Source organism: Gadus macrocephalus, chromosome 11 (assembly GCF_031168955.1).
Source record: "Gadus macrocephalus chromosome 11, ASM3116895v1".
NCBI lineage: Eukaryota > Metazoa > Chordata > Actinopteri > Gadiformes > Gadidae > Gadus > Gadus macrocephalus.
In genome coordinates this window covers 15722179-15742047 of record NC_082392.1, presented here as the reverse complement: position 1 = coordinate 15742047, position 19869 = coordinate 15722179, and the positions used below count along the sequence as shown (strand labels likewise).

General features: G+C 43.1%; 1 protein-coding gene across 2 annotated transcripts in view; it reads left to right on the top strand.

Moving 5' to 3' along the window:
* bckdhb (branched chain keto acid dehydrogenase E1 subunit beta) overlaps nucleotides 1-19869 on the top strand; it is a 39921-nt gene continuing 20052 nt past the window's right edge. The window contains exons 1-8 of one of the 2 annotated variants that reach the window (XM_060064928.1): nucleotides 1-231; nucleotides 625-702; nucleotides 1146-1214; nucleotides 4223-4356; nucleotides 5834-5989; nucleotides 7871-7979; nucleotides 11580-11677; nucleotides 13308-13418. In XM_060064928.1, coding sequence (XP_059920911.1) covers nucleotides 42-231; nucleotides 625-702; nucleotides 1146-1214; nucleotides 4223-4356; nucleotides 5834-5989; nucleotides 7871-7979; nucleotides 11580-11677; nucleotides 13308-13418 — 945 coding nt within the window. In that variant the 5' untranslated portion in view covers nucleotides 1-41. The remainder of the gene's footprint in view (nucleotides 232-624; nucleotides 703-1145; nucleotides 1215-4222; nucleotides 4357-5833; nucleotides 5990-7870; nucleotides 7980-11579; nucleotides 11678-13307; nucleotides 13419-19869) is intronic. The other variant, XM_060064927.1, reaches the window with a different exon arrangement.

Below are 19869 nucleotides of genomic sequence, written 5' to 3'. Positions count from 1 at the left end.
GTACATAAAGTACTTCCTTGTGGTCCACCATAACAACAGACATGGCGGCCTCTGCACGGTTTCTTTTTCGGGGGGCAAACTCAAAACTTTATATTTCAAGTGTAAAGAGTGGATCGTACAACCAATTGAGGGTCACTCTTTTGACGTTGTCATGTAACTCGCATGTGAAGTCCCAGCGGAGACATGCCGCCCACTTCACCTTCCAGCCTGACCCTGTCACCACACAGTACGGTGAGGTGGCTAGCTCGGCAGCTAACAGGCTACATGTATAGTCATACTAGTGTATCATTGCTCTATCTGAACATTACCATGTAATTTCTGGTTTTTCTTGTTCATCTCATACTGGATGAACAAGATACTAAGGCGGTCATCTATGTGGCATGTGATATAGTTGTCATCCTTCCACTAATGTTGTAGCCACTAAATCGATGTCACATTACAAGTTTATAAATTGTTTATGCTGTATTACATTTGTACATATTATATGTCAATCCACATTAACAGTCATTGAGTATTTCGTGCCTACCATAGTTGTATTGTGTTTTTGTGAATCGCTTCCTGTGCATGCGTCTGTTGTCTAAAAATATGGACAGCATTGAACCCTCTTCAACCTTCCACTGATAGGCCCAACTCAGAAGATGAACCTGTTCCAGTCTGTTACCAGTGCCTTGGACAATACCCTTGCCGCTGATCCTACAGCAGGTACAAATTATTCAATAGGCCTTGCACATCAGGTGCGTCATGGGATTATTTGTTGTTGATACTGATATGGAGAGGACTCAAGAGTGTTGTAGTACTGTTAAAACTTAAATCACCGTAAAACTACTGTAACCTAGGCTAATGAAAACTTTTTTTTGCTACGTCTCGCTTGAGTAACTCTGTGACAGTTCCAAATCAACAGTCTCCCCATAACGAAAAATAATTTCACGATTAATTTCCAAATGATGGCTTAAAAAACCCATTACTACTAACATCATCGGGAGTTACAAGCACTATATAATATATAATTAAGCATTTTTGCTGTTACCAATGCTTCAAGGAAGTTCCTGATTCTGTCACCTCAATGCGAACCATCAACTTTTGCATGTGACATTGACATTGTGATATTGACACTGATAGACCCATTGACATTGTCTTTCCCACAGTCATCTTTGGAGAAGATGTGGCCTTTGGAGGAGTGTTCCGTTGCACAGTGGGTCTTCGTGACAAATATGGTAAGAACTTGATCTACCTTCCATTTTTCTAAAGAAATGTCAGTCAAATGCTGACACTATTTCTTGCGCTCTAGTCCTGCGTAACGCGTATTTAACACTAGGTGGCAATATATCCTTTTTAATGTCTTACCTTTCTGTAATGCCTCTTTTTTCCCAACTCCTTTGCACAGATGTATTGATACATTTTAATATCAACTGATTAGTGGTTAGCGAAATGGGATGTTGCTGATAATTAATGTAGTTTCATGTGTTCATCATCTCTATTCTCATTTGTTCGAATGTCTTGCAACCATGATGTTTTACTCCAGTCTTATCAAAGCTGACATTGCCCAAGCCCGTCAATTGCTATATGATGAGGGCTTTTTGTTCCCCCTCCTGTAATGGCTTTAAAACCAACACAATCCGGTTTTGCCTTTTTGTTTTCATTGACGTCATTGGTTTTGACCTTCGCAGAGGGATCATTATTTTCCATCTCATCCATGTGGATGATGGTGAGCACAAAGCTGTTTTCATCCCTCTCACTACTGAAAAGAATGGTACAAACATCTGCCACCTCCAGCCGTTATACCACTGGGGGGTACAGTGTCGGGGTAGATGGACAGCACAATTGCAAGGGGGATGCATTAACCTCTGTGATATAGACTTTTCTGCTGCAGGCTACCGTTGAGTGCTGTTCTCCAGAAAACAACTCTCTGCAGTGTCTCCACTCTACAACCAGCCTGCCTGCTCATTGATGTTTAGCCTCCCTTGCTGATATGAATGCCGGTGTCAGACAGCACAGGTCACCTTTCAAGGTCACCTAGCACGACAAATAGGTTTTAAGGTTGCGTTCGGGATCCGGCTTGTGTTTGGATGAGCAATCTAGCGTCTTGTTGTGACGTGCGCTACAGCCAGGGATTTTGTGAATGCTATTCTGTTGTACTGTGGAAACCCTCTTTGGACTTCTTCTTGGCTTTTTGTTTGATTTATTTTTGTAACAATTGATGACATAATACTTGGAAATACAGACACCGTGGTTGTCTTAGTGATGCTGTGTAAAGGGCTGGTGAATGGCAAAACCCTTCATTTGGTTAGATCACCTTCCCTGGTCCTCCAAACAAACAAACTGGTTGTTAAATCATTTGTGTGGTCCCAGAGCAGGGCACACGAGGCCACAGTTTTGCCGCTAAGAAGCCAAGTCGCCATCAAAAGCTGAAAAGGACTCTTGGCAATTACACAAAGCGAAGAACAAAAATAACATTCCTAGACCAAATTTAGAGTCTCCCTCTTGCAGCACTTTGTAAAATTACAGGGTGGGGAATAGGACGCTTTTTTCCCCTCTGTTCTAAGTCACAGGGTATGCTTCAGTCTTGTTTAAGTACCACAAAAGGGGGTCATCTGCTTGGCACTTGAGTTCTTTCAGCAGTGGTCAGTTTTTCTTTTGTATTGAACGTTTCGACAACCCCACATTTGCTTTTGATGTGAATAAGTCGACCCACGGCCTCCGACACTGGTCTGTGGCCCATCTCTGGTGCCCAGGAGGGATGCGTGTGTCGCTGTAGCAGGATTCTATAAAGGAACCCAATCCATTTGGACACGTTATGTGATATGATGCATAGGGTGCAAAATGAGCACAAAATGAGCACCTGCCTTCGGCCAATGGCAGGTCGATTGAATCATTATGGAGGTAAAACAATTGAGGGTCACAGAATACTAAAAATATTGTTTGGCTTGTATATTTTTAAACTCTGTAGGTAAAAAAACGATATCAAAAGTTTTGAGGTGCAAATCTTGAAGATCTCATTCTTTTGACATGATTTTTTTTTTTATCAAGGACTGGATTGGGAAGGTTGTAGTCCCTCAAATAAGAATAAAGAATAATATCTCAAATGTGACAGACAAGCTAAAATCTGGGCAAACTGGGTGTTTCAATTTATTTTTTTATTTATATATTTTTTTCCATTAATCATGTTACTGGAGGCGGGGATCTATATGTGAGTAAGAGGCAAACACAAACGCAGTCAGCTGAAGAAAAAGTGTCTGCAAAGATTTAAAAGCAACACCATGTTGACTGACCGCTTTAGAAATCCACATGATAAAATCCTAAAGCTTCATCCACGTGCGCAAATTTCTCTTCAGTAGAAACCTCCATAACAAAACGGGGAACAAAGCGTTAACTCCACCCTTTCAGTTTCTGGGTTCTGGCCAAGGCGCTCTGCTGTCTCCTCCCAAACGTTCTGTTATAACATAGTATGACGGCTGGATCCAAGATAAGACAGGTTGCAACCTCAGTTGAACCTACATTCAACATCCCTGTATGGAAACAGTTTTTTTTTTCTGTTATGAAATTGGTCGAAGAGATCCCTAGGGTGTGCTCTTTAATTAGTACACTTCCATAGCCAAGCTGTCACTCAGCAGACACAACTTGTGTGTTTTTGTTATAACTACAACAATTCACCTTAACCATGTCTGCATACTTTACTGTTTCAAGGATGTTTTCGTTGGTCAGATGTGGAACCTTTTAATGCCGAGTCTAAAAGTTGATGGTCTGCATTCCTTTTTTGGACTTGGGTTTTTAATTTGAAGCTGCATTTCATGGCCAGGACAGTTTCTACTAGCTTAGTTACTGTCACTGACCCAGTTTTTGCTATAAATAATAAGATTACAAGAAAAGTACTACATATTTTTAGGAATTTCTAGTATCTTTGCCGGCATTCTGACCGACAAAAAAGTGTGTAAAGTGTGTCAGGCCAGAATACCAAATGAATTAAAGCTTGTTGCTTGTTGTTTTGAGTACAGCCCTCCATAGCGTAATGTAGTCCCCAATTTTTCGCCCAAAACTTATCCAAAACCTGCTTCGATATACTGCTATATAATGAAAAAATTTCAGCAGACATTTTTTCATGTTTTTTGTTATTTAGTCTGGTTTGTTTGTCCGAGCGTGACTTAGCAGCAGGTCATTTGAACGACGTCCTTTCTGGATAATTAATCTCAATGTTCATTTTTTACTTGTATTGCTTCCCAACTAGGTAAAGACAGAGTGTTCAACACTCCATTATGTGAACAAGGCATCGTTGGATTTGGCATCGGTGCTGCGGTCGCTGGGGCCACAGCCATTGCTGAGATCCAGTTTGCAGACTACATATACCCAGCTTTTGACCAGGTACATGTTGGCTCACATTAACGGTGTGAGTAAGATGCTGTTGATAGTTAATAAACCAAGAAAACTGTTTTCTAGCCATATAACTATGTCGGACTGTATCTGGAACTTGTATCTGGATCAATAAATGTTTGCTAATAGGAAAATGAAGTGCTCAAACATTATTGAATTTTTCAAATTACTGAAAAACGCAAATGAATAATCTTCAATTAAATGACCCCTAGAAGGTTTCGGGAAGACGCTGGCTTGCGGTGTGTGCCTGTGGTCATGCTCGTATATATGATGTATATGTGTCATGGGCTTTCTTATCTAGAATCTAGTATCTATAATGGGCCATTATCCGGAGTTGCAACATGCCCTCTGTTCCTCTGTAGATGTGATCATACATGGTCGCCCGCTGCTGTGTGCGCTGCACACTGTGCTGAATCTCCCGTCCCTGGAACCTGCCTCAGGTTTACACAGAGCCCAAGGAACACCTGCCCGAGTAGCATCCTGCGTAATTAACATATGTTATCACCCTCCCACTTTCTATTGCAAGTTCAGGCGCCCGTAAGAGATTAGCCTTCGGCACAATGGATACGAGAATAAAATGTAATCAGAAACGCTCGGCTATGAACGGGGATGGTGGGGACATGGAAGGGGGGGCTCAATTTGGTGTGTGTGTGTGTGTGTGTGTGTGTGTGTGTGTGTGTGTGTGTGTGTGTGTGTGTGTGTGTGTGTGTGTGTGTGTGTGTGTGTGTGTGTGTGTGTGTGTGTGTGTGTGTGTGTGTGTGTGTGTTTTTTTTTTTACATGGGTATGTCTCCCACGTCAACACCTGGTGAGGGAGATTAATGTGACGTCAATGGGCTAACCTGCGGAGGCAATGGGTGGGTTTCGGTAGCCATGACTGTGCGTCACCGTTGTCCTCGACTCTCCACAAGATGGATGCCTCCTCGCGACAACGCTGAAAACACACACCATAAGGGAAAACGTTTCATCATATTTTTTTTTTCTGCTATTTGTCCTTGTGGACCAACTCTCATCACGTCAAGAATATATATTCCTGGGAAGAGAGAGGGAAAGAACCTACCTGAATGCACCAGGAGAGTTTTTTTAGGAGACAGTGGGTAACTGGCGTCGCAGGAAGGAAACCGCCAGACACTTAAATTGAAGGGAAAATTGAATTTTAATAGCTTTAAGATGTAAAGCAGAGACGATGTGTTTTCCTAGAAAGGGCATATCATCTTTCCTCTGACGTACCCCTTATTAAGGCAGTTTAAAAAGAAATATGCAGTCATATCCTTCAATTCCGTTTTAGGCTTATTTGCGACCTTTACACTCCCTTCAAAAGATATGTGCATGTAAAAGTCATGTATTTTGTATTAATGGTTCTTAAAGTGCAGATATTTAAGGTGAGGGGAAGTTGTTGCAATCATGCAGCATGCAAAAAATGAATAATTCCTCCCTTTTTCATTTTTTCCCCCACCTTTCATTCACCAGATCGTGAATGAGGCGGCCAAGTACCGCTACCGTTCAGGCGACCTGTTTGACTGCGGCAGACTGACCATCCGAGCTCCATGGGGCTGCGTGGGCCACGGATCGCTGTACCACTCCCAGAGCCCGGAGGCCTTCTTCGCCCACTGCCCTGGCATCAAGGTCCGCAGCGCTCTGCTTTTACTCTAGTCGCCATAGCCGCTGCCCGGTCCCCTATCCCCTCTGCCAAATCTCCTTTGGAGGTTGGCTTTTGTTTCTTGACATCCAAGTTGAGCATACCTTTTTGGTTCTGAATATTGATGGGGTCGAAGGGCCTTTTTGACATCACGTTTTGTTATTTGGTTTGCAGTGCAACTTGATTTGAGATGTTCCACATTTACCTCATGCTGATTAAAACATGGCTCGTTTTCGCGCTGGAGATTATGCAAGGTCTGGTTGGACCCGAGAGCTTGACTGGTGATTCGGATGACTGGAATAAGCAATGAATTTCATCCGCCTTCCCTCCAAAAATGTATTTGTTTTTTGTGTCTGATTTCAAAGACATTCTTATTTGAAAAAACGAATACCTACCACCCCTGGCGGGGCCAAATTGCTTTTCTCTGCTGGTGGACATCTGTAATGGCATGCTTACAATCTTTCCATTGTGTTTATATGTTAGATATTAACAAGGCATTGGTGTACAAACAATCAATAATCTGGCAGAAATGTGTTCTGGTTGAAATCAAACAGTTCAACCTCAATCCGTTTGATTTTGATTCGGAAAACATTTTCTTTATAGGTCATACGAGTCTTGATCCTGCCCTTTTCTCTGCAATATCCCTGCCATGATTAAAAGTGGTATGCACCTAATCCTTCTGTGTTTTTAAACACGGAAGTAAATGTGAAAGCAAAGGTTTTTACATTAATCATAGCGAAAAAAACCCCTGGTCCCATCCGATGCTCGGTATGGATGTGCTTGTCTGCGTCATTAAGCTGGGAAATGTGCACTCTGAGTACATTTAAAAAAAAAAACAGGCCAATATAATGGTCCGCAATAAAGGGACTGCCAGGGGACACGCATTGCGGGCCCACCATGTTGAAAGGGATGTCAACCATAGTTTATGGGGTTCCACTGGACATCTCACCCCCCCCCCCCCCCCCCTTCTCAACTGTGGTTAATCTTTCCTTGAATCCATCGCCAACAGATGTAGCTTCTTCTGTTGTCTTCTTGGCAAAGGTCAGCCCACTAAATGTCATCTTTTCCCTACAGTGTTGCAAGACAACAGAGACAATTATAGCCAGAGGTTGTCTGCTTTATATAGTGTGGCCCCAGCAAAAAATGCACTCTGCTATGTAGGGACATAGTGTCTTTGAGGCTCCTATGACTTTATTTTCTTCACCTAGGCCAAGGAACATCATTTTATACTTCTTGGAACAATATACCGTATTTTCCGCACTATAAGGCGCACCGGAGTATATGCCGCAGCAGCTAAATTGAATGATCTGTACATATATAAGCCGCACTGCAGCCCGCCGCTTAAAGGTGGGGGGGCGCGGACCGGTCATAGAGCCCATAGAGTTAAAGTTGGTGGACTGTAACCTGTAAAATCAATAGATTTAGGAGGTCCCCTAGTGGCCGTTAGCTGTAAAAATCCATATTTTAGCCGCAGAATCGAAAAATGGGAAAAAAGGCGTGGCTTATAGTCCGAAAATGAAGGTACAGATCATTTTAATAATCGTGCTTGTACCTCAAAAAATGTATCCCTTCTTCTTATCTTAGAATTATATCTTCGTCAAATTTGAATTATTCACTTTTCAGTTCAGTATAAACTCAAGGACGGTGAGATTGCAAATTGTCAAAAACTGTATAGAAAATGAACCGCTTCGGCCAATGACAGATTCAACCAAAGTTGGTAAATGGATCGACTGGGTAGTACTAAACTGTGTGGTTAGAAGATCACAGCAATCCACACAGGATCCATATTTAACGGAGAGGATCCATTAAGAGTTGGAATCATATTGCTGTGGCTAATGGGCGCGGTGGGCTTCTCGCTTGTGCTACAGGTTGTAGTGCCTCGCAGTCCGGTGCAGGCCAAGGGACTGCTCCTGTCCTGCATTGCTGACGAGAACCCCTGCATATTCTTTGAGCCCAAGATCCTCTACAGAGCAGCAGGTAAGCCCAGTTTAGTTAAGTTTATTGTTTAACAACATTGTTGAAAATGTTTTGAAAGGTGTCATTATTCAAACAATATGAATAGCGATGCAAGGACAGAAGATTGATAATAATTGTGTAATTTTTTCAAAATAATGATTGCAAAAACAGAATGCATTGCTTAATGAATGACCTTTTTTGCAAATAAATTGTCAACCAGGAAAGGTCTGCTGGATCATGATCCGAGCAGCAGGGACAGCACAGGGGTTGTGGTCCTGATGGGGAGGCATTGGCAGGCTGCATACGTATTGGGCATAAAACCCCTCAATCTTAACCCCTTCTGCTTCCTCACATTCCTACCTTTCTGGTTTGCTACAAAACCGCCACATGTTTTTCAAAACAAATGTCCCACTTTCTCTAATGGATGTGAAGCCAGACAAACAAACAGTGTTTCTGGCTGCAGCAGCGAGAGAGGGTTCAGCAGGAGCACAAGTGTGTACCAGCTGCTCCGAATGGACCGTAAACTGTTCTTCTTATTCCCTCTCTATGTACAACAGTATCTAGATTTCGCTGGAGTGGAAACATTTTCCACTGAATTGGATATCTCTGAGTCCATCCGCACGCAGAGAGCAGAAAAACACTTCTACTCACACCTGTCTTTTGGTGTGGTTTTTATTGAGTCACAACTTTGTCGAGATTCCACCTTGCATTGTATGAGACTGTCCCTTGACCTTACATGGTTTCATTTTGGATGGGTGTTCTTTGAATCTGATGGCAGATTCACCTTTTTGGCACAACGTTTTTGTTGTTGTCGTTGCCCCCAATGGTAGCATGGTCTTCGAGCCACAGCCCTACTTTTTATATCAGAAGCTGGTCACAAGTTGACTGGGGCAGGCATCCTCTCGATGTGTTGGTCGGCCACTTTTTTGTTTTCACACATGGTTTATGATTTATGATGCCTGATTCTTCCTGTTTGATAAGAGCCACATGTAATTGTCGAACTATGAAAGTGTTGCTCCGAGGCTGATATCGTGGTGAATCAGTGTTCAGAGTATTTCCTCATGTTGCAGCCACACGGACTGAAAAAATACTACAATGTCCACTCTTGTTTTACACAGGATCCCTACGAAGCTGAATTGCTTGAGAAATGTACTGACTTTGTGTTAAGAATTTATTTATTTTCGGAACGGTGTCGGATCTTTTTGCATCCACCCGCTGCAAGCCGCCTTTAGATGTTGGGTGACGTCACTTCTGATGGTATTTAAAGCGAGATTCCAAACAAACAGAGCCAGCTCGCCCCTCCTTTCTTTGTTTCAGGCATCCAGTAAAAACTATCATGAACGCATCGCAGAACCCCACCCCTTGTCGGTGATCGGTTGGAATACTATTTATTTTGGTTTTGAGTGGTTGGTAGTACCATTTGTTTTTGTGTACGATCTCGGAGAACAGGCTGACTACAGAGACGTGGTTTTTTGAAGGCCTGCTATGGGGCGTGAAGCTAGCGGATCCTGCGGAGGGATCAGATGAATTTGAGCATTTATGTTTCGGCCTAGAATCGCTGATACAACCTTCAACAAACAGGGGGTCATGGCTGCCGCGTTGTTGCTATGCAGTTGATATTAAATTACTTACTTATTACTCATCCCACAATAAATACATATATTTAGTTTGATTTTCAAGGCCCTGTTTCACTTGCAGATGCATACTATCACATTGTGATCTGCTCAATAATTTCCTGTTTTCACATGATTGATGGTCAAGTTACAGGCCCGAGAGGGATCGACACCTGGCTATTGTTTCCCCTTGTGATAACGGGGTAATCTCGACAATCGCAAGCTGTGTGGAGTAATACCACATTAGTTCAATGGTAGACATTTCCCTAATGACGAGTAAATTGCAAAGCTCAAATTCAGCTTTACAGTTGAGCGGCTCCATGAGAGCCAGACGATACCGGAGTGTTTAGCCCTCGTTTGGATGTGTTTTTCAGCGATATCCGTTATGATTTATGGTATAATTATCTCCCGTGGTGATTTGGTTGTTGCACAGCGAGTACAAGGGGTCAGAGGGTGCAGATGTTGATAGTCATCATGGGGTCTGTTGATTTGTGTTACAGCACTTGGCATCTCAGGAAAATCTGCGTTCTGCCTTGGGATGAGCGTAGTTCTCTTTAACGGTTCAGTTCTTTAACACTCAAGAAGTTGCTTGTGCTTTCCTGGAATTCTGTTTCTGCCATGTGTCCAGTAGAACTGTAGTGCTAGTACAAAAGTTATTCTCAAGTATTATTATTAGGTAATGCTGTTGTGTGTGTGTGTTTGTTGTGTGTGTGTGTGTGTATCGGTCAGAACAGTTTGAGTGCTGTAGAAATGGCATATGTTTGCGTCAGGACCTATTTAAGGCTGTTCTGTTTTCATATACCAAAAAGTGTATTTTTCCAGCTCTTACAACAGACATTCGTATGTGTATTAAAGTCAAATTTGGACACTAGCATTTAGGAAACTATTGAGTCTGTTAAATAGGCCAGGGCCACATGGCTCGGAGAAGTCTCTCTTTTGGGGGTTTTGAGTTCATTATTTGCTGTAGCGGAGAGAGACGGTCTCTTTTCCAGTGTACTACAGCCACAGAAGGCCCGACTAGGCCGCACTTTATCAAATATAGCACTCATTTTCAACTGGTAACGTTTGCCATTGTAGGAAATGGTACCATGGTCCTGAAGCAGCCAATGATGTGTCTGAATGCAAAACAGCACTGCCCCCCCCACACATTGCACTACTCCAGAACAGGAAGGATGAAGTCATTGTGAATTAATCTCAAGATAGGTCAGAGAGGCCATCCCATATTTCTCTTATTAAATATCTGGTACTTTACCTTTTTTGGTAGCCAAAGCTACTAATTCTTGGACTGAGATTGGAAGATTTTTTTTATTTTTTTTAAATACCACATTCCGGTTTGAGCATTTACGATGAGGAAAAATAAAGTAGTTTTACTTCATTTAATCTGTGTGGTTTATTAGGGATAGAGGATATATTTTTTTAAATCGGTACTTTTGAGGCCACTTAATATATTCCCCTAAAATACCTTTCACTGAATTTATTTTATACGCTCAATTGAGTATTCCAACGAGATTGTAAAATGTTATACAAACCATGGTACTTGCATGGACTTTGTCTTGGCCTTTGATTCAAGGCGAAAACTTCCTGGCACCTCAATTTTTTGATTGATGTGTATGTTTATGTGGGTCCTTTCCCCAAACCCGGTTCCATCCCACCAATGTTTTGTAGTTGGGATTAATTATAGTTAGTTTTGTGTTTTGGCAAAGGATATCATTAGGTCATGTGTTGGGTTTTTTGCTGATAAAAGCACAATCTCCCACTAAGTGATGACTCTTGAAAAAGCCTTGGAAAGCGTCTGTAACAGGCCACACAGTACTCTTCTCCTGGGCGGCAGGGCTATGATTTCAGCCTCTCCTGTCATCTGCTCCCATCTCGCAAGTGAAGTACCTGGATAATTCAGATGCAGACAGCCCGATGAAATGATGTATGCGTTTGGACAGAATTGACCCCCACCACAGACAATTAATCACCTCACGTCATTGTCGGTCCGGCTGTTCTTTTTGTTTTTCAGTGGAACAGGTCCCGGTAGAACACTACACCGTCCCGCTCTCGCAGGCCGAGATCCTGCAGGAGGGAAGTGATGTCACCCTGGTCGCCTGGGGAACGCAGGTAAGGGACGCAGCGCAGATTAGTCCGTGGAGAGGGAGAGACAGAACGAGTGGACCACCCGCTCTGCCCGCTGACATTTTAAAATGGCTCCGGACATCCAGCCATGGATTACCACCTTAACACGATGACATGCCCCTCGCCCGGGGACCTCAGCACGGCGGGCCGTGACCACAGCCAATCAGGCGTTTTCACAACCTCAATGTTCTCCTCTCGAGACGGCACTGGCCTCTGGCTCGCCGGCCTATTGTTCCTCTCTCGCTGTCCCCTGCCATTTTCCCTCACTCTTTTGATATTGTATTACACAGCTTAGTATGGCCATTTCTGAATAAGATTGTGTTCGCCTTGCCACTTTAAAAGGCTTATTCAGGCCCGGTAAACGACTGAAATGACCCTGTTGCACTAGCACCGGGGTTTGAGATCTGATGTGAGTGGCGCTGGGTGCTTGTAAATGATGTGTGGGGAGGGGGTGGAGAGAGCCACAGTAAATGGAGCCACACTACATTTTGCACTATCTACGTTGCGTTCATAACCCCGGCCTACTCCCACACGTCCCCTATCAGTCGACGGCGCAGATGCAACCGACGGGAGAAACGACTACCGCGGCAGTTAGGTGAAAGCGTTCCCCACCGAACAAACCCTCCCAGCAGATTTTTCTGATTAGCCTGTTTCGCCCCCGGTAGTCGATGCGATGGGTTCATTGGATGCAGAGGAAAGAGCCCACCGGCGCAACCCACTGCTCACTGTTTATTGGCTGCATTCGGCGCGGGTGGAGGTCTTTGAAGTGGTTTATTTGGACTCCCCGTAGGTAGCCACAATTGTTGTTCATCCTGGTTTAGGTCATTAGGACCCCCATTAGGTCGGTGTTCCCACAGCAGGTCCACTCCCCAGGGGCTCTCGCCAGGCATTAAAAGTATGTTCCAACAGCCATAGATGCTCAACGTAAAACGGTGGGGGATCCGACTTTCCATTGGATGTGACGGAGGACCTCGTAGGAACATTCAAGTACTGCCTGTCTAAACCTGATTCCCTTAATGCCAACTAAAGCTCTGTGGCACGAGGGTCACGTTGTACCCCAGTGGCGCTTACTGCACCTCTCCCTCAATCAGATGGATTTGCCGTTCATTTATCAAATATCTTCAACTCGGTAGGTAATGATATTAGACATTCGAGATTTGGTCCAAGAAAGAAATAAGCAGCGATAAAAAATGTGTGTGTGCATGTGAGCACATGTTTCAGCTTGAATCTAACCCTATGAGAATTCTAAAAGTGTTTTGGGCTGATATGGGTGAAACGAGACACGCCCACTGTTTGATAATTGGATAGCTAACATAGCTAGCTTTTCTAGCTAGTGCCGTCATTGGCGTTCCTTGTAAGTAAAGAATGCAGCTTGGGTGCCGAGCTGATTTAAAAAGTCCACAAACCGCTTGACATAGAATTTGAGTCTTAAATTTGTCTTTTTTTATTATCACTGACAAAATGGCCATAATGACTACGGCACGGTGTAAATGCGTTTTAAAGACCCTTTTTTCTCTGTTGATTCGGTGAGTTGTGGGCGCGGGGTTGTGTTTGTAAGCATGCAAAACACTGGGTGCCCTGGCGTCGCTCACTCTGTGAATGAACTCTGTTCCAGATCCACGTGATGCGGGAGGTGGCCCAGATGGCTCAGGAGAAGCTAGGGGTTTCCTGCGAGCTCATTGACCTACAGACGATCCTGCCCTGGGACACAGAGACCATATGCAAGGTACATGCACGCACAAAACTTCTGTGCATCTGGTCTTTTGAGTGTTTTTTCCCATTATCAAGGTGGCATTGTTGGCAAAGAAAACCTAAACGACCAATTTCAAGTGAAACCATTGAATCCAATTATCGCAGTATTCACATTCAAAATGTTTTGTTAAACCATCCTCTTGTTTCTCTGAAACAATGTGGTGCTTCCTGGTGCCGGCTGTCTAACAGGGTTTCTTCCTGGCTCGCCTGGCAAGGATGGTAGCCAAGAAGGCACCCAAACGGTTCCACGTGGGCCTAGCTTTGTGAATGAAATGTGTTTTTCCAATGCCGGTCAATTGCTTCTTCAATGCATTATTTGAAAGGCGTAGGATAAATTGATGAGGCCAAATCTTGCAGGTTAATCAAGGTCATAGAAATGTAATGTAGTGATCGGGTTTCTGATGACGTAACACACTGGCAGACGATGCTCATTTTTAGCCAATTCACATGTTCTCGCTGCAACATGTCACCCGATGCCTTGTTGTGGCTCCGACTTTAACAGGCGAGCCGGCTGTCGGCGGATGCGCCAGATACATTTTCATACCCTCGTACGCATTTATTTGCTCAATTTAAATGTTTCCCTGGGTGAGCCCACGGTACAGTTGTTGGCTTCTGCTGCCAAGCAAATCTTATAACCCACACTTACGGCACAGGGATGAAATTGCTCTAGCAGGGTAGTAATTTACCAGGGACTCAATTGGAGCCAATAGCGCAGACAGAGCTCTTCCAGCATGAAGTCAGCCGAGGAAGATCCGTCAAGAGACAAATTTTTGTTTTGTTTGTTTTTTACAAACTGTCCTTTGGTGCTGAAGCACCGCCTTATTAAGAGGGCTGCCCTGAGACGGCGTGTTTATACACGGATGTTTAGTGTTCCTTCAGGCATGCCATCCCGAGCCTGTCAAGTTCACCACCTAGAGCCTTATTTTGGAAACCCCCTATGCCTAATATGTCTAATTCAAGCTATCAATCAGCCCCACACTCACTTGGGCGCACACACACTTTTGTTATTCTACCACTTTGTTGTGGGAATCACGTAGGGCTGGGTATTGCCAGGTACCTCACAATTCAATTCGATTAGATTTTTGATATTGATCCGATTACTTCAATATCAATTCAATAATACGTGCAGATGACAAAAATACCTAAATATTATTTAGAATTAACCATTTCATTGTGCTTTAACTAGCAAAAAGGGAATACACCATTGTATAGTATTGTTCCTGAGCTAAACTTGCCAGACAAATGTAAAAGGGCATGTACATTAAGGCATACTCGCTTCTAGATCACAATGACTGAGTATGCTTTTTTTTTTTCTTTTTTTTTTTTATGGAAATCGATTTTAAAGAAAATCGAAATTGAATCGAGAACAAAAAAATTGCAGTGCATTGATGAATCTATATTTTAACCTAGCCCTAGAATCACGCACACATGCGGGCACTCCCTCACACACAAAAGTATAGATTCTCTGTCACATTTTAGGACCAAACGGATCATTTGATCAGGTTGTAAGAGCTTGCTTTATCGCTATAATCCGTTTGCAGACAGCTTTAGCTTTATGGAATTTATTTTTGTTTTGGTGAGAAGTGTGGGGGCGTCATCCAGTTTTCAAATCAAATTTAAAACATGTGTTTCTTGGCTGCCTATTCATACAGAAAAAAGCGGGAAGGCTGTGTTTTTGTTTGAAGGCCAAAAGCGATCTGGGAAATGAACAGGGCTCCGAGCTGATAGCAGGATCAAATATTGTGGGCTTATGGTGACTAGGATCACGTCTTAAAAAAAAAAAACGTGAAGAACTCCTTGATATGCTTCACAGAACGGTAAAAAAACACTTTATTTTCATTCTAAAATTTGCTTATTGATTGGCCTATGAATAGCAACCTAAACATCTGTCTCTGCCATTCTGATAACCTCTCTGCTAAGGCGATCACATTACACTTTAATGTTTCATTTATTATTGTAAAGCTGTATTCCACTAAACCTTCCAATAAAGGACAAAGCCTCTTTCAGTGATGCACACGATGACAGAGAAAGGATAATAAATCTAACATGGCCCCATTATCGTCAATGTTTTAGTTTTTCAGCCTGTATTATGAACTCTGCCTCACCAGGGAGTTTGGCTGAAAATGTTGTTTATAATGGTTTGCCAATATGCGCCTGCCAATAATCATGGTCTGATTTGTCCTTTTCCCAACCATGTTGTGATTTGAGCTTGCTTGTATCCAAGAGGGCAGGGTTTATTATTCGCACTCACACCCGCGCGTGAGATATCCATTTACAAATGCAGACTGTCTGAAGTTGTATGGAAATTTTGTAATCATTCAGCAAACCCTTCGTATGCTGATGCTAAGCTTAATTTTTGCTTTCTTACAAGTGGAGGACCTCCTGAGAATTACTTTCAATTTGAGTTGGACAGGATTTTGATTTGACTTGAAATCTAAAAGCAACATTTTTCGAGCAACATTTTTTTTACAGCGTTCAGCAATAAGGGGTGCCCTTATCCTGGTTCAAGTAAAGTTATCCCTTCACAGTAAAACGTCCAACTTTGTCCCAATCAGACCAGTGCTTAAAAATGTGATTGTTATTTGGCACAAGCACAAAGTTTATGACAATTACGCCGGCCTTTGGTTTTATGACGCTGATAATAAGACAACTTTGAGTGAGGGCCAGTCAATATTTTCTTGAGGCCAGTAGTTTTCAGACCTCAATGCGCAAAATGTTAACGCAATACCCTGCTTTTAGAAAATGCACACATGATCGATACAGTCCTAAAGATTTTCCATGCACTCTCTGCACGGAAGCCTGTGTATCCTAGAGGAGCAGGAGGAGAGCGGCATGGCCTCAGTCACCCCGTTCCGTGGTACCCTAAGTACTGGGTGCTGCCCGGCTGCACCCTGCAGTCTTGGCATACACCCGGCCACCACTGTGGCTGCAAGTCTTCCCAGGCTATGAGTTCTGACCCTATTCTTCACACGAGAACCCGGCACTTCAGGTCTGCTATGCATGGAATGCTATTTGCATTTTATGGGAAAGACACAGCTTGTATCTGTTATCTTGTTTTTAGTTTGTTCAATTATGGGTTTGTGTTTTGTGACCCAAATCTATTTCTCTAAAGAGTGACAGGATAAATGATCAGTCATAGTATACTTGTAGGCTGCATACAAACTTTTACAAATCTTTTAAAATTGTAAACTGTGTGCCTGACCCACACAATGAGACATCGGGTACATAAACGCCTGATTATTACTGTGAACAACCAGATGAGCATTCATAACAACTACAATGGCTGGATGGATGGGTGGAAATGGATGAGATTTTATTTATTTCCTGTTTCGCCTGTGGTTATTCAGATCTAGACAACAAATAGTCGGTGACTCATTGATTTTAAATTTTTTAATTCAAACGACCCGGAGCACCTGGTGTTCAGCCTAGTCATCATGAATACATTTTGCAACCACTGGCCTTTTTAAAAACGGGTTGTTTATCTCATGGACCAAGAGATGTATACCCAGGCTCCTCTCAGCCAATTAGAATCACGCATGCACTATGAGTCACACTTACCTTTTTTAGCATTTTCCAACCGTTCAAGCATGTACACAGTCTGTGTTTCGTGTTGTTTCTATGTAAGCCTTGTGTTTTTTATTTCCTTAATGGATGACTCATCCCCGGTCCAAGTCTCAGAGATGACCAATTCAGCTCTCTGTAGTCTTATTCCTTTGTTCTGTTCCCATCGGGATACGTTTTGGTTTTGGCGATCTAAATTAGTGCGCAGTGAAAAGTGAAAATTTACTGTAAGAGTGGAGGGGGGAAAAAAAGAGTGGATTAAAGTGTGTATGTTTGGGTATTGCCCCCATACCAGAATGGCTGCTCGAATTAAACACTGTGGTAAAGGTTGCGGTGTCTAGTTTACATGTGGGTGATTTAATCCTGTGCTGATTTCCATGTTATCAAGAACACTTATAGTAAACACATCTTCGTTGACTAGCTGTTTATGCTGGTGCGTATTTTAATGCATGTTTTTTTTGCTTCTGTTGAACGCAATCCCCATGTGCTATTCTGGCGTGAGTCCGCCCCCGCAAAGTGACTCCGAATTCGTCCAGGGTGCAGTTGTCTGAGCCTCGTTCGTCATCCACTCTCAGGTTTTTCCATATTCGGCATCCAGCCAATGCTGAAACTTAAAAAGGCAAATGGCAGAGAACGGCTGGAATAGATACATGTATGTTTTTATGCCATGATTGGAATTGCCAATTCCCATAAGGCCTTTGTGTAGAGGCCAGCTGTAAAGCAGCTCATTGACTTGGATTGGTTCCAGGGCAATCCATTTCACTACCAACCTGCCGTGAAACCTCAACTATATTCTTGAGTTTTATACATTTGTTGGAGCACCCAGAGATCGCCCCCATTTCAAGGAAATCAAAAATAATAAAAGATATAGCTGCAAAGCAGCAATAAGAAGGTCAAGCATGGTTGTTTGGCTGCTGGGCTGCAACTTTTGGCTGTCCTGACTCCATGTAACAAGTTTGGTGTTGATACGGAAAAGTTTGGCTAATTATAGCGTCCCTTGTGGTGGAAGATTAACAAATGTTTTATGCGCTCTCAGCATGATGTCACGAGTCCACGTACCAAGTTTGGTGTCGATACTTGAAAGGGTTGGTAATTATAGCGCCCCTGGTGGTCAAACAGAATGGGGTCTCTAATCCATGGACCAAGTTTGGTTTCCATGCCTGAAAGTGTTGCTGAGATATGGATTAACTACCTAATTGAACTGTTGGTGGCGCTAGAGAGTTCAATGCATTTGCAAAAAAGTAACTCAAAGAGTCGCCGATATGTTAGCCCACTTACAGTTTGGCTGTTTCGCCACCATATTGGATTGGCTCTCAAGGGCAAAAATTCGAAAGAAATATGGTTTTCGCGGCTTGGTCTGAAGATCTTCTCCGCCAAGTTCCTTGAAAATCTGAGGAAATTTGTGACCGCTGAAACTTTTCGTAGAGTTTGGATTAAATCCAATAGGGCGAAGGTACAATATGGCGCAAAGTTGTGGAGTAGGGATCATTGAACTCAGGCTGGTCCAGGGATTCCACTGGTACCTCACTCGGTAGCACGGGGAACGCTCGGGAGAGTAATGCAAGTCCTGTTTCGACCCATTGGTGGCGCTAGAGTGTTGGGCATAGAGGTCTCTAAATTGGCAAGAGTGATCAAGGGACGGTCCCGAATCAGTGCGCCAAATTTCAGATCTGTCAGCCAAGCGGTTCCATTTTCGACCAAATTTGTACCCGTTGGTGGCACTAAACGGCTGGGTTTAGAGGTCTGTAAATGAGTGTGAGTAGTAAGTGGAGTGGCCCGAAACTTTCAGCCAAATCACAGAACTTTTAACTAAGGCGTTCTGTGGGCTGCCATAGACTCCAATGTTAGAGGAATAATAATGAGAAGAAAACAGAAACACAATGGGTGTCTCGCAGCTTCGCTGCTTGACCCCCATTGTGTAGATGGCACGTTTACATTTTGGCAGATGGTTTGGTATCACTGGTTTATTTGAATAAGACAAAGTCCATCATAACGGCTGTTTTCAAAGTAGCTCACTGTGATCTGTTCAAGTGTTGCACAAAAAACATCTGTATTGTCTTAACCCTGCTCTGCTTTGGCGTTGGGCCTGAAGCGCAGAGCGTGTTTTAGGTTACATCCGAAGGTGTGTTCGTGCTACCTGAGGCCCCCGTCGGACAAGGTGATGCTCCGGCTGCCCGTCGCCATAGCAACAGGCTGGTGTAGGCAGAAAAATGGCAGCAGCTGCGCGCCGTGCCCCCAGTTCAGTACAGTCTAGTCTGGTTCACGGTAGGGTCAGGCCATGTCCTTTTGGTTTTAAGACGTTAAAACCTGTCCCAAATACATGTTTCAACAGTCTGAGAAATACAATTGTATAATTAAGCGGGAACGCATCTTATCACGTGAAGTTTAAATGTGCCATGAGCTGCTAAGCTCTCTTCTGACGTATGGTGGTAGCAATTGTCCCAATTCTTGTTTCATTCGTAACACATTCAGAAATCCAGCATAAGGCCACTATGCATGTTTGAGTAATAGACAAGCGATTAAGTTTGACCCTTATAAATTGCTATTCATAGCTTTGTCTTAGTAGGCTAGCACAGGCCGATTAGCAGAAAATAAATATTTAATCAGCATTATATTGGTTGCTAAGAGAGGCTGATTTTGACAAGCAATTTTGCCGGGAGATGGAGGCATTGTATTTCATTACATTTTCTCAATATTCTGCATCTATGACGATATAGTTTGAGACATAATTATGACGGCGTAAGAAAGATATTTCCATCAGCCCTTAGCTTTCACCAATCATTTTAAAGGCTTTGTACACATATCAACCTGAAGCCATAACCGTAGGGCTTATTTGGGGAAACAAAAAAAAAATGTCATTCAAT